This window comes from Microtus oregoni, unplaced genomic scaffold, assembly GCF_018167655.1.
Source record: "Microtus oregoni isolate MIOR12 unplaced genomic scaffold, Mior012 000056F_ref0000123, whole genome shotgun sequence".
NCBI classification, from domain to species: Eukaryota; Metazoa; Chordata; class Mammalia; order Rodentia; family Cricetidae; genus Microtus; species Microtus oregoni.
The window spans coordinates 8017896-8033845 of record NW_024543832.1 but is presented as its reverse complement, the minus strand read 5'-3'; the positions used below and the strand labels follow the sequence as shown (position 1 = coordinate 8033845).

General features: G+C 38.0%; 1 protein-coding gene across 1 annotated transcript; it reads left to right on the top strand.

The window, feature by feature from the left end:
* Nucleotides 1-12413: 12413 nt before the first annotated feature.
* Nucleotides 12414-13337, top strand: LOC121438646 (olfactory receptor 7E24-like). Its single transcript, XM_041638994.1, has one exon. It carries the CDS (start codon nt 12504-12506, stop codon nt 13335-13337), a length of 834 nt encoding a protein of 277 aa, XP_041494928.1. The 5' UTR covers nt 12414-12503.
* The last annotated feature ends 2613 nt before the right edge of the window (nt 13338-15950 follow it).

Below are 15950 nucleotides of genomic sequence, written 5' to 3'. Positions count from 1 at the left end.
CCATCTCAAGTCAAAATGCATACACAGTAGAGTAAATATGTAATCAATAACATCTATAACAATATGTACTCTCTAATACAAAGTAACTGCTATACCAAAGGCCTGAGTAATGCAATATAGCTAAAGCACAGGACAAGGACTTAAAAATAGCATTTATAAACATTTGACATTCTTAAAAAGGGAACAAATTACCATTTATGAAATATACATATAGTAAACAGTGGAATAAAATTAAGAAAACAGATAAAGAAATGAAAATGAAAATAGAATCAATAAAGAAAACCCAACCTGAGGTAAAACTTGAAATGAAAAATTTAAGAACTTAAAACAAGAACTATAGCGACAAGCTTTACTTAGCAAATACAAGAAATGGAAGAGAAAATTTTAGAACTTGAAGATAAGACAGAAAGAAAAAGGAGAGCCCAGTCAAAGAAAATACTAAATAAAAAAGCCAGACTCAAAATACACAGGAAATCAGGGATACTGTGAAAATACCTAATCTAAGAGTAATAGGAATAGAGGAAAAAGAAGAAACCCAGGTCAAGAGCCAGAAAATATTTTCAATCAAACCATAGAAAAAAATTTTCATAAAATAAAGAAGGCTCATATCAAATACAATAAGCATATCAGAACACCAAATAGACTGAACTGGAAATAAAATTCCCCATATCACCTCATAATCAAAACAACAAACATATAGAAAAAAGAATATTAAAACTGGAGGAAAATGCCAAATAATATGAAAACAGCAGACCTATTAGAATAACACCTGGCCTCTCAATAAAGTCTGTAAAAACAATGGACTAGAAGAATGTTTTAGAAACTCTAAGAGACCACAGATGCCACCCAGATCATTATATACAGTAAAAATTAAAAAAAAGATGGAGAAAGACATTTCATGATGAAACTAAATTTAAGAAATATAAATCTTCCTCTTCCATTCTAGACTCAACGTGTACGGTACCTGGGCCCTTCCCCAAGATTTAGGGGAATCCCAATACTCTGGTGCAGATGTCAGCAGCAGGCCAGCAGGTAAGAGATATGTGGCCAGGTTGCACCACCACCCCTGATAGCCACTTGCATCTGTTCTTACAGAACCTATTATGCCACCCACTCCCACCTACCATATCATCTTCCTCTTGGCCAACCGTGCCCACAACATCAGCAGCTCCTGTAGGCACAGGAACCACCTACATCAGTTGGAAGAACAGATGAATGACTGGTCTCATAGCTAACCTAACCCAATTTCAAGGCCCTAAAGTCCAGGACATATCTCATGCCTCTCCCCCTCCCTCCTCAACCCCAGCAAGGCAGCTGGGCCTGCCGCAACCCTGGTGCAATTCCACTGCTCTGGTATAGATCCCAGTAGCTGTGCAGCAGTTGAAAGACATTTAGGTAGGTTTTACTATCAGTACTGCCATCCATCCACCCCTACCCCAGAATCCTCTCTGCAGACAATCCTCTCTGGCAACACCAGCAGACCCTATAGGCAAAAGAACCATCATACTAATTGGAAGTACAGCAGTTCCTATAGGCAGAAGCACCACCTACCTCAGCTTGAAGAAGAGGTGGTTAATTGCCAAGTAAGAATACATTCAACATTCAAGGCCAGTTTGGTTTACAGAGTGAGTTCCAGGGCAGGCAGAACTGTTACACAGAGAGATCTATCTTATAAAACCAGGAAAAATAGAATTCATTCAACAAGATAAAGGATAATTGCTGTAAATATCCTTCAGCCAGTAGCCTTTAAGTTACCTGCCTACTTGGGCATGGCCTTTTATACTATAAATGCCTATGTAAAGTATGGGATCCCTGTGTCTTCATGCTGCTGGATTCTCCCTTTGAGCAGAGGACTGTGATCTGTGAGCCTATGCCTAAATAAATAACCCCTTTTTATATTTAATTCTGAGCTAGTGTGAATTTCTTTTTAGCACCTCTCTTCAGACATATGACACAACCAGATCCAGTGGTCCTACAGCAGCAAGACCTGAACATTCCAACTCAGATGAAGCAGAAGAAAAGAACTTAAAAATAGCTTTATAAAGATGATAGAGGCACTTATAGACAAGACAATCCTGCTGGTGAGCTACTTCAGTTGATAAACCCCTTCCATAATGGGACAGGATACAAAATTTACTTAAACAAATTAGTTGCCCACTTATCTACAAATGATAATTGGGTTGAGAAAAAAATCAGAGTAGAAATACCCTTTACTATAGCACAGATAATATAAAATATCTTGGGGGTAACTCTAACCAAAGGTATTTAAGATCTATATGACCAGAACTTTAAGTCTCTAAGAAAGAAATTGAAAAAAAATATCAGAAAATTGAAAGACCTCCCATGCTCTTGTATGGGTAGGAATAATATAGCAAAAATGGCAGTCGTACCAAAAGCAATCTACAGATTCAATGTAACCCCAATCAAAATCTTAACACAATTCTTTACCAACCTCAAAAGAACAATACTTGACTTCATATGAAAAACAAAAAACCTGGATAGCTAAAACAATCCTGTATAATAAAGGAACTTCTGGGGTCATTACAATTTCTTCATTCAAGTTCTTCTTTAGAGCTATAGTTATAAAAACATCTTTGTTTTGTCATAAACACAGGAATGTGAATCAATGGAATTGAATAAGACCTTAATATACATCCACACACTTTATGAACACCTGATTTTTGACAAAGAAGGCCAAATTATATAATGGAAAAAAAGAAGGCTTCTTCAATCAATGGTGCTGGCATAACTGGATGTAAGTTTGTAGAGAATGCAAATATAGTCTTACCTATTGCCATGCACAAAGCTCAAGTCCTAGTGGATCAAAGACCTCAACATAAACCCAGTTACACTGAAGCTGATAGAAGAGAAAGTGGAAATTAGTCTTGAGCCCATTGACTCATGAGACCACTTCCTGATTATAACACAAATAGCACAGGCACTGAGACTAATAAATGGGACCTCCTGAAACTGAAAAGCTTCTGTAAGTATAATCTAGTATTTCCCATGTACATATCCTTGTTAACTTGGCTTATGAAGTACAAAATCTTGTGATACTTTAAAGGGCCATGGAAAAATATATGGTAACTGTTTCAAAGAACCAATAATCTAAATAATTTAAATGATCTTTTATAATATTGTCTCCCATAACAGACCCAGTAGAGAAGTAAGTGGTATCTACTTTAGCCATTAGGGTATTGCCCATGTTTTTTTCATCTCTAAAATTTTTTGTATTTTAAGCCTTTTATATTTTGAAGCAATTCCGTATGCTCTGACCAAAAAGTGAACCTGAAATTTTCTCTGTAGCTGAAGTAAGACCATTGGTGTCTATGCACCAGGCCTCCACTGGACATATTAGCAGTTGTAGATGGAGATAATATGTGATAGTGTGCATGTGACTAAGACATATTTACAAAAATTGACATATATTAAGATAAAAAGGAATACTTATATTAATTAGTTTTAAAAATCTAAAAAAGTTTTTAACAAAGACTTAACTCAATTTGACTTTCAGCAGCTCTAAGGAAGGACTCTTTCTATGTTCTCCAGGATGTTAGGTGCAATCCCACCCTCATTGGCATCCTTCCCATATTTCTTCTTGATGACATTCTTCAGGTTGTGAGAAACCACTGCTCCAAAGCCCATGCATTTCAAGAAACAAGATGACACCATGGACAGCATCATGAACTCTTGCACGGCCACGTTGTTACAAGCATGTGAATCACCACTGATCACACTGAGAGCGGGGTGGGACCCGCAGGATGAATTCAGGGTTGCCAACCAAGTCAGTGTTGTGAGGGTACAGGGACACCCCATTTCCATGACCCCAGCTTTTCAGACATCTAGGGACACTTCCAGTATGGTATTGGCACCAAATTAAGTTTATTTTTAGTGCCATCCATCTGAATTATCAGTTTGTCTATCTTCTCTTGTTTTACAACATTCAATTTCTTGCTACCCAGAGTAGGTACAATTATTTATTGATGTGCCCAAAAGCCTTTGAGACCCCTTCTCTAGTTGCACATTTTATCAATGTCATGGAGTTGTAGGGCATCATAGACGTCCATGGAGGCACTTTTCCTAGCACAGCAGCTGGAAGAGGCCATTAGAGGTGCAGAGATCAACTTCAACAGTGGGATTCCCTAAGTGTCAAAGATATCTTTGACATAAATCTTGAGATAGACATGGTAAATTTTTGGCCTTCATATTGCCACATAGGAAAGAAGCAGGGTTCTGCAGACCTGGAAGAAAGCATTAAATCAAATTCAATAGTAACAAAAAAGAATTATTAATTGTGGTTCCGTGCTCCCCTATCCACCTTTCCTTTATCCCAATTCTCCTGTTTCCCAGGTCCCCCCTCCTTCCCTTCTACCTTTTCTCTCCCCATCTCCCTTTACCCCCATCCCACCCCATCCCCAAGATCCCATTTTCTCCCCGGAAATTTGGTCTACTTCCCTTAGCCAAGAGGACAACTATATGTTTTTCCTTGGGTTCACCTTCTTACTTAGCTTCTTTAGGTTCACCTCTTGTAGACTCCGTGGTCCGTATTTATGGCTAGAAACCAATTATGAGTGAGTACATCCCATATTCATCTTTTTGGGTCTGGGACACCTCACTCAGGATAGTGTTTTCTATTTCCATCCATTTGCATGCAAAATTCGAGAAGTCATTGTTTTTTACCGCAGCGTAGTACTCTAGCGTGTATATATTCCATACTTTCTTCATCCATTCTTCCATTGAAGGGCATCTAGGTTGTTTCCAGGTTCTGGCTATTACAAATAATACTGCTATGAACATAGTTGAACAAATGCTTTTGTCATTTGATAAAGCATCTCTTGGGTATATTCCCAAGAGTGGTATTGCTGGGTCCAGGGGTAAGTTGATCCCGAATTTCCTGAGACACCGAAACACTGACTTCCACAGTGGTTGCACAAGATTGCATTCCCACCAGCAATGGATGAGGGTACCCGTTCCTCCACAGCCTCTCCAGCAAAGGTTATCCTTGGTGTTTTTGACTTTAGCCATTCTGACAGGTGTAAGATGATATCTCAAAGTTGTTTTGATTTGCATTTCCCTGATTGCTAAGGAAGTTGAACACGACCTTAAGTGTCTTTCGGCCATTTGAACTTCTTCTGTTGAGAATTCTCTGTTCAGTTCCGTGCCCCATTTTTTAATTGGGTTAATTAGCATTTTAAAGTCTAGTTTCTTGAGTTCTCTATATATTTTGGAGATCAGACCTTTGTCTGTTGTGGGGTTGGTGAAAATCTTCTCCCAGTCAGTAGGTTGCCTTTGTGTCTTAGTGACCATGTCCTTTGCTTTACAGAAGCTTCTCAGTTTAAGTAGGTCCCATTTATTCAATGTTGCCCTTAATGTCTGTGCTTCTGGGGTTATACATAGGAAGCGATCTCCTGTGCCCATCTGTTGTAGGGTATTTCCCACTTTCTCTTCTATCAGGTTCAGTGTGTTCGGGCTGATATTGAGGTCTTTAATCCATTTGGACTTGAGTTTTGTGCACAGTGAGAGATATGGGTCTATTTTCATTCTTCTACAGGTTGACATCCAGTTGTGCCAGCACCATTTGTTGAAGATGCTTTCTTTCTTCCATTGTATACTTTTAGCTCCTTTATCGAAAATGAGGTGTTCCTAGGTTTGTGGGATAAAATCCGGGTCTTCTATACGATTCCATTGGTCGACTTCTCTGTTTTTTTGCCAGTACCACACTGTTTTCATTACTGTAGCTCTGTAATAGAGTTTGAAGTCAGGGATGGTAATGCCTCCAGAAGATCCTTTATTGTATAGGATTGTTTTGGCTATCCTGGGTTTTTTGTTTTTCCATATGAGACTTGACCCTAGAGGGGCTCCCTAGTGCCCAAGATGAGGTTCCCAGTTAGTTCCTTGGGCAGCTGAGGATTGGGAACCTGAAATGACCCTATCCTAGAGCAATACTGACGAATATCTTGCATATCATCATAGAATCTTCATCTGGTGATGGATAGAGTTAGAGACAGAGACCTACACAGGAGCACTGGACTGAGCTCCCAAGGTCCCAAGGAGGAGCAGAAGGAGGGAGAACATGAGCAAAGAATTCGGGACCACGAGGTGTACATCCACCCACTGAGACAGTGGAGCTGATCTACGGGGAGCTCACCAAGGCCAGCTGGACTGTGACCAAAAAAGCATGGGATAAAACCGGACTCTCTGAACATGGCGATCAATGAGGGCTGATGAGACACCAAGGACAATGGCAGGGGGTTTTGATCCTACTTAATGTGCTGGCTTTGTGGGAGCCTAGCCAGTTTGGATGTTCACCTTCCTAGATATGGACGGAGGGGGGAGGACCTAGGACTTGCCACAGGGCAGGGAACCCGGACTGCTCTGTGGACTGGAGAGGGAGGGGGGGAGAGGAGTGGAGGGAGGGGGAGAAGGGTGGGAGGAGGGGGAGAAGGGTGGGAGGAGGGGGAGAAGGGTGGGAGGAGGGGGAGAAGGGTGGGAGGAGGGGATGGGAAATGGGAGGCTGGGAGGAGGTGGAAACTTGTTTTTTGTTTATGTTTTTTTCTTCTTTTCGCAATAAAATAAAAAGAATTATTAAGAGATCCCACACTGAAATAAATTGGAAATAGAAAATTTAGGACATCAAGAGCCTCATAGCTAACCTCTTGAGGGCATTTATCATCTCTTCTGTTTCCTCCTTTAACTCCAGGAATTCCATAGAGATTGCAATACTGTGGGCCAGTGTAACTACCCACTCTGGGCATTAAGTTCCTAAGATTATGTATTAGTAATTGTTTATGCGGTCCCATTAGGTCATCACCTTGATCTCTATAATCCAAGACTTCACAACCCTGTTTGTTCTTCCTGCAGTTTCTTCATCATGAAAGTCTTGCTTTTATATTCTTTTCAGAATTCAAGAATGAGTTTGAGTCTTCACATCCAACAAGAAGGGAGGTTTGTCATATCTCCCTTCATCATGGCCACACAGACCCACAGTTTAGTCATGTAAGTTGTTTTGAAATTGAGAATGAAGTAGAGGTTACAAAATTTATTACTTCTTCCTAATCATATGAACTATGGAAGTTTGGATCTCATGATGTTATATTAACCATAATAAAATTTTGACCCTCTCTAATCCTCAGATTCTCATTGAACTATCCCCAGCACTGCTTCTCCATAAACCTATAACAAAAAATAGCAGAAAAGATGCTGTACTACATTGTTTCATAAGCAATCTACAGTATGTGGTGCTCCTTGTGAGGGTGATTCAGAAACTATACTTTTGAAACTGTACTTTATGTGTGTGTAACTATTAAGGACTTCCATGGTTGGAAGATTTGAGCTCTGCATGTTATGTAGCTTACTGCATCTGAATAGCTCTTTCAAATTCCAAAATTATAATCATCTGCATAAATATTATTTTATGGAATGTGAAAGGCAAAGTCAGCATTCCTGTGTAACATGCACTAAGTGGTCAGATAGAAATGAGTGAAGTCTTGTGTGAGTTACTTTGCCTGATTAAAACATTAAATGATCTTTTTAGTAAAGAGCCCTTTCATAATGTGTTATTCTAAAAAAAAGGCCCATGTGTTCTTTCCCTCATTGTTCCCAGGTCTTTTATAATGGAGTGTTTACTTCTGCTGTGTGAACTGTGGGTAGTATATTCGAGGTGCATTTGGAACAGTCTCAAAACACCAAAACAATAATTCAACTCAGGATTTTCTAGTTTTCTTGGTCTGTATTTGACCTCACCTTCTGAAGCATTGGGTTTACAGACCTATAAAGAATGTGCTTCTGGCTGGAGAGATGGCTCAGAGGTTAAGCGCACTGACTGCTCTTCCAGAGGTCCTGAGTTCAATTACCAGCAACCACATGGTGGCTCACAACCATCTGTACTGAGATCTGGCACCCTCCTCTGGTGTGCAGGCATACATCGAGGCAGAATGTTGTGTACATAATAAATGAATAAATCTTTAAAAATATTTATTTATAAAAAAGAATGTGCTTCATATTTTTGTTGTTGTCAACATCTTTCATCACTCTGAGGTTCAGCCACTAAATTTTCATTGAGGAAATGAGGCCAGGTTCCTATATCATCCATAGTTTGAAACCATGAGAGTGTAAAATAATACATGCTGTTAAGTCTTCTTTATAGCTTCTTAAAACTGTAAGATTAGTAATCGTGAAATTATACATATATTATACATATATCCATGAAATAACAATGAATGGAAACAGAAGCTATGAAAGTACAGTAGTGATGGGGGAGTGTCATATATCAATCTGTTGATTTCATTGGTTAAGCAATAAAGAAACTGCTTGGCCCTCATAGGTTAAAACATAGGTGGGAGGAGTAAACAGAATGGAAGGCTGGGAGAAAGAAGCTGAGTGAAGGAGTCGCCATGATTCTCCCACTCCAGGCAGACGCAGGTTAAGATCATTCCTGGTAAGCCAGCTTGTGGGCTACACAGATTATAAGAAATGGGCTAGTCCAGGTGCAAGAGTTAGCCGAGAAAAGGCTAGATATAATGGGCCAAGCGGTGTTTAAAAGAATACAGTTTCCGTGCAATTATTTCAGGGCATAAGCTAGAGCTAGCCATGTGGGCGGCCGGGTGCCGGGGACGCATCCCCGCCACTCTTATTACTACACAGTAGAACTAGGTGAGTTTTATAGGGAGTTTGAAAAGATAAAATGGAAGGAAGAAATATTACTGTATTATAATTTGAAATATAAAAATAACCAAATAAAAAGTAAAACCAACCAAACCTAACCAAAAATACTCCACAATCAAAGAATGACACATTTGTTTTGAATTAATTTGTCTCTGGTATGTCTTTACCTGAATTAGAACATGTTATTAGCAATTCTGAGACAGTTTAGCTATCATATGACCAAGTTTTAGTAAATACTATTTCTATGTATGTTAACTCTTATTTAAGTATTTTTTCTAAGTATTTTTTGTATATTGATATAACTTGCTATTTCTAACTTTTAGGTTTTTTTGTTTTCATAAGTCATAAAGAGTCATTGCCACAGATATGAAATGAACAATAAACATTTTTTAGCATTAATAGATGCTTTCTCCTCTCAAAACACTGACTTCCACATATTAGGTTTCCTTACATTCAGTTGAGGAAAGTGACAGAAATTGAACCAAAATAAATTTTTTTTGGTGCTTGATTCCTTATCATGGACTTGTGTTTAATAGCTGCATTCCTGGGTTACCTAAACATTGTTGTGCATATTCTCACCAGAAGATAAAAGATAGGCATAAACAGAAATGGAAGGTCATTTTTTTTGTATTGTGTGAAGACCCACATTAGAGATTCACATAATTCTATGGTCCAGTGCCCTTCAGAAATACTTCCCAATAAACTCATATTTTCTATATTTGTAGGATTTTTTAAATTTGTACAAATAAATACAATGCAATATTTTCATTTCCCCAATGGAGATGGGTTGTTATCCTGTGATTTGTATGAGTATGTGACTGTGGAGAAAGTCATAATTGTCCTCCCAATTCACTGATTCTCAGCCAAGCCCATTTTCTTCACCATTTGTGACAAATAGAAATATTCTACGTGTGAGTACATCCCATATTGAATTATCTTGGAAGAATTGTAATTAGGTAGATTTCGCCATTTTTGATGGCACGTATTACGAAACTGTCTTTCACAGGAAAGTGTGGAAATCAGCATGCAAAGTGGACAATATTTATATGTGATAATATCATAAATCTCATAGTTTCAACAGTACTACAAAAGAAGTATTGACTGATTTTATAAGAACTATTCACTGAAGAATATTAAAAGATACAGAATTCTGTTGTTGCAAGTCTGGCAGTTACCATATTTTAGTAAGGTAAATAAGTAGCTAGTGGTACGGAGAGAGGAACACGGATGAGCTTTGGGATGATTGAAGTAATTTTGCTACAGAAATGACGAGCCTGTTCAGTTCAAAACAACATGACTACCTGGAGATTAAAAAGGGAAAATTATTTTAGTAACAGTGCATGCCTGTTTCTGGCTCATGGACAAAGGGAGCTAATCAGGGTCAGAAATCCCTGTTTGCTTATATAGTTTCATAGTCCCAACTTATATTTTGAGTAATTAACCATGACTTATAGAGACAGAAATTCCAAAGTTGGCCATTTGAATGAATAGGGAGATTTTCAATATATACTATTGTTATATGTACTTCTTTGGAGACAGACCAGAACTGCTTTAACCAGGAGCTGTTAATCAAGATTTTTCTGTTTGCTTATCAGAATTGTGTTCGTCTTGATAAGAAAAATGTGAGCACTCCTTCAACTAAATTCTACTTCCTGTGGTTACTATTTACTCAGCAGTTTATAGATTCTTTAAATGTCAATTTATTATTCTTACATTTCAGTTTTTCCTATATAAATATGCTACTTAAAGTCTTATGCATATCTGTTTAGAGGTTATGATTCAGCTCCTACTTGTACAATATATATGGGAGGTTTACAGACAGACTTAGAACCACCTTTCAATGTAAGCAAATGCACTTTAGGGACAGCATGTGCTGTGTTGCATACTACTGAATGGACATCAAGTATGTTTTAAGTTAATTTAAAGTGTCTCTTTATACCTATGTCAATAGATATTTATGTAGAAATATCACTGGAAAAATCTGTCCCCTGAATTCCTGTCAGCCATTGAGATGGATAAACTAGTCAATAATATCATGCAGAGCCACTAAGAACTCAAAGTTAATTCCCATAATTCAAATTTCTGTAAAATATCACATCTGACATACACATTCAAAATGCTTATAATTAAGTAATGGTGAGTTTCTTGTTAAAAGTATTATTACTTAGACAGTATTAATAAAATGCTTTCTAAATGCCAGAAAATATTCAAAGGCAGTGGTAACTATCTAGGTTTAAGTAAGTATAATCTAGTATTTCCCATGTACTTATTCTAAATAAATTGGTTTATAAAGTCCAAGATCTTAAGATACTTTAAAAAGGAAATATTTGAATACTTTAAATGGGAAAATATACTGTTGACTCTTTTCAGAGAGCAACTAGCCTACATAATTTTAAATAATCTGTAATTACATTATTTCTATAACAGTTCTAGTAGACATGTTAAGTGGTATCTACTTTATTTTTTTTTTTTTTTTTTTTTTTTGGTTTTTCGAGACAGGGTTTCTCTGTGGTTTTGGAGCCTGTCCTGGAACTAGCTCTTGTAGACCAGGCTGGTCTCGAACTCACAGAGATCCGCCTGCCTCTGCCTCCCGAGTGCTGGGATTAAAGGCGTGCGCCACCACCGCCCGGCTCTACTTTAGATATTAGGATTTTGCCCATGTTTTTGTATCACTAATATTTCATGTATTTAAAACCTTTTACATTTAAGTAATTATGTGTTCTCGGACTAAAAACTAAACCTGAAATTATCTCTGTAGCTGAATTAAGAACATTGGCATCTTTGCACATGCCTGACTCACATGCAAATGAGTTTACTGTCTGAAGAAAAAGGGACTTCAACTAGGGCTCTGGGTCAACTGACCTGAACTTCAGAAAGATTAGTGGCATTAGTAGACATAGGAAAATCATGTGTAGACATAGGAAAATATTAGATACTTTCCTGAGATTATGTGGCAATGATTTTTCCCAAAATAGCTTTGCAGCAAAACTTTCAACTGTAGTTTTTGACATCTAATTATTTTTGACATCATTAGACATCTTAGCAGGGTGGACAGAGATGATATGTGATAATGTGAATTTAGCTAAGATATATTTACTAAAATTTGAAGTATACAATATGTCAACTGGTTAAAAAATATAAATAAGTTTTTAACAAAGGTGTTTATCCTAAAATAAAAAAAATGGAGACATTTTGGAAATCAAAGAATAAAAGGAATGTAAAGAAGACATTAGAACTTAAGAATACTTTTCCGGGTAGGAATCACTGATTTTAATTTAGAGACTTGGACTTCACACTGTCAAACGAATTCTAAGAAAAGCAAAATTGCCCCATATTACTGCAACTGAGAGAAATATGCTCAAGTGCTCCAAGTTTTCATTTTACTTGATTGACAATTTGCTAAAAATGAGGCATCTAAAAGATATCATTCTATCTTAAAGGTATTTGTTTTATTTTACTGTGACTACAGGTCAGCTATTTATAGTCATTCTGGCCTCACATCATCTAGATGTTTTTGTTTGCAATATGATTTTCATAAGAGGTAACACATGAGCTAAGAACAAAACACTATTAGTATGGCATTTGTCACACGTGAGTAATTATTCATGAAGTCATAATAAGCTGGAGAAAATAATAACTTGTAGTTACTTGACTCTAATAGTAAAGAAGTTCTATATGCATGCTGGTAACACTTTTTTAAAAAAACATTTTTGGTTTCTTCCAAAAGATGTTCAAGAAATAAAAATGTACAAAACTCAACATCTGTGCCAGAATTCCATTTCATTCAACTCTCAGAAGTTCCAGACCTACAGCCTGTTCTCTTTGGCCTCTTCTTGTTCATGTACCTCTTGGCCCTGTTTGGAAACCTGATCATCATTCTGACAGTAAGCTCTGACTCCCATCTCCACACACCCATGTACTTCTTCCTCTCCAACCTGTCCATAGTAGATATTGGTTTCATCTCCACCACTGTTCCAAGGTTGATCGTGGACATCCAAACTCACTTCCACGTCATCTCCTATGTGGGATGCCTGACACAGATGTCACTGATTATATTTTTTGCGTGTATGGATGATATGCTTCTGACTGTGATGGCATATGATCGGTTTGTGGCCATCTGCCACCCTCTGCATTACCAGGTCATTATGAATCCCAATCGCTGTGGTGCTTTACTTCTAGGGTCTTTTCTTCTTAGCCTTGCAGAATTGCTGTTGCACTATGTGGCAATATTAAATTTTTCCAACTGTGAGGATTTTAGTGAAATCTCCAACTTCTTCTGTGATCCTTCTGAAGTGCTTAAACTTGTTCATTTAAATCCTGTCATCAATACCATATTCATATTCAGTATAGGCACTCTCTTTGGGTTACTTCCTATGTCAGGAATCCTTTTCTCTTACTTTAAAATAGTTTCCTCTATCATACGAACACCATCATCAAGTGGAAAGCACAAAGCCTTCTCTACCTGTGGGTCTCATTTGTCCATTGTTTGCCTGTTTTATGGAACAGGAGTAGGATTGTACCTCAGCTCCTTTCTGTCACATTCTCCAAGAAATAATGCACTAGTCTCAGTAATGTACACTGTGGTCACACCTATGTTGAATCCCTTTATCTACAGTCTCAGGAACAAGGACATTAAAACTTCTTTGAGGAAGATTCTTAGCAGAACATTCTAATCATTGATATTTTTTATGAATTTACTTTAATGTATATATATATATTAACTGTAAATATAAATCTCAGTTAATGACTCATATTAATTTACTAATACTGAATAATATTGCATGAGAAAGTAAAGATCCTTGAGGCTTCACATATGGTAGATGGGTAGTGAGGTGGTTTGAAAGGATGTGGCCCCCATAGGGAGTGGCTTCCTGTTGCTTACAAGATGTGGCACTCTCCCTATCATACAACAAAAGTATATGCTCAACTATGTTCATGGCAGCATTGTTTGTAATAGCCAGAACCTGGAAACAACCTAGATGCCCTTCAACGGAAGAATGGATGAAGAAAGTATGGAATATATACATATTAGAGTACTACTCAGCAGTAAAAAACAAGGACTTCTTGAATTTTTTTTCCAGTGCATAAAATGCAAAAATATTTATTAACAATCCATCACAAATTATGTTTCATTAGCTGAAATTAATCTTGACTACTGCTGTCAGAATCTCCAAATTAGCTTGGAAAACAGGAACATAAATACTTATGACAGGTAGGGTGGACTTCAACGTGTGTTGACACAATTTTTAAAATGAGAATTAAAAAACAAAAATACAAAAACGACAACAACAAAAAACCCCACAGGTTCAGACTGAGCATGATTGTTGATGCTTGTATTCCCAGAACTCAGGAATCCATACAGGAAGATTCCATGAGTGTGAATCCAGTCCAGACTTTGTAAGAATTCTAGACGATGTAGCTTACATAATGAAAACTCGTTTCAAAAAATAAAAACAATAACAACACAAAATCAGACCCTTTCTGTTTGTCTCTTCTTACTGTCTTGGATACTGTCAAAACAAACACTTGCTTTGATAATTTTGTCACTAGTCACTGACATCTCTTCATTTTCCTGCTTTCTTGTTTAAATTCATCAGAGAGATTAACATTTACAAAATTTGCATTAAAAAGAGAGAATACTTCTTTCCAAAGCTCATAGAAAGTATCAGGGAGCAGGATGTACTGAAAGTCAGCATCTTTAGCTAGACGGTGAATTATGCCTTAGACTTTTAGTTTGATTATTTACCCTCAATAAAATTATGGTTAGAATTAGCTTCCCACAAAGAGTGTCCTTCACTGATATAGAAAGATTGAAATGCACTAGGTGATGAAGCAAAACATGAAGGCAACTTCAATACTTGCTTAGAGCAGAGTTTCTGCAGAGAAAAAGCAATCAGGTTGTATTCTAGAATTACTGCCATGAGCCATTTTCTTTGGGACAGCCTTCTTGTCATGGTTTGTTATTATTTCACTTTAACATTTCTCAAAAGTTTTGTGATGTCATGGAATGACTTTTGCTTTCATACACCTCTAGAAAGAAAATATTTTGCTATTAACTGTCTGTCATGGGCATCTGTATATTCTATAATACTGTTTACCAATCTTCTAAAAGACATGCACAGTGACATTCTTAGACCCATTACTGTGTTGATCAATAGAAATGAGTGTAACTCAAATGGACAGCGGAACTGGTAGATAAAATATGGCAACTTCATGCAATCAATGCTCAGTCTCAATGAAGTTAACAAACTGTACTTAAATGCAACAAAATAAATCTGAAAAATAAATATCTAAACAAAACATGCAACACATAGAAACATATACATGAAAATGTGATATGCATTTTATTTTTATTTTTTTTTATTTATTTTTCCCCTCCTCCCACCCTTCTCCCCCTCCTCCCACCCTTCTCCCCCTCCCCCCACTCCTCTCCCCCTCCCTCTCCAGTCCACAGAGCAGTCCTGGTTCCCTGCCCTGTGTTAAGTCCTAGGTAATCCCCCCTCCGTCCATATCAAGGAAGGTGAACATGCAAACTGGCTAGGCTCCCACAAAGCCAGCACATTAAGTAGGATCAAAACCCCCTGCCATTGTCCTTGTGTCTCATCAGCCCTCATTGTTCGCCATGTTCAGAGAGTCCGGTTTTATCCCATGCTTTTTCGGTCACAGTCCAGCTGGCCTTGGTGAGCTCCCCGTAGATCAGCTCCACTGTCTCAGTGGGTGGATGTACGCCTCGTGGTCCCGAATTCTTTGCTCATGTTCTCCCTCCTTCTGCTCCTCCTTGGGACCTTGGGAGCTCAGTCCAGTGCTCCTGTGTGGGTCTCTGTCTCTATCTCTATCCATCACCAGATGAAGATTCTATGATGATATGCAAGATATTCGTCAGTATTGCTCTAGGATAGGGTCATTTCAGGTTCCCAATCCTCAACTGCCCAAGGAACTAACTGGGAACCTCATCTTGGGCACTAGGGAGCGCCTCTAGGGTCAAGTCTCTTGCCCACCCTAAAGTGGCTCCCTTAACTAAGAATTGTGGTTCCGTGCTCCCCTATCCACCTTTCCTTTATACCAATTCTCATGTTTCCCAGGTCCCCCCTCCTTCCCTTCTACCTTTTCTCTCCCCATCTCCCCTTACCCCCATCCCACCCCCCCCAAGATCCCATTTTCTCCCCAGAAATTTGGTCTACTTCCCTTAGCCAAGAGGACAACTATATGTTTTTCCTTGGGTTACCTTCTTCCTTAGCTTCTTTAGGTTCACCTATTGTAGACTCCGTGGTCCTTATTTATGACTA

What these genes read in the sequence shown, in the direction of transcription:
- LOC121438646 (XM_041638994.1), top strand. Translation starts at nt 12,504, where the DNA reads ATGTACCTCTTGGCCCTGTTTGGAAACCTGATCATCATTCTGACAGTA.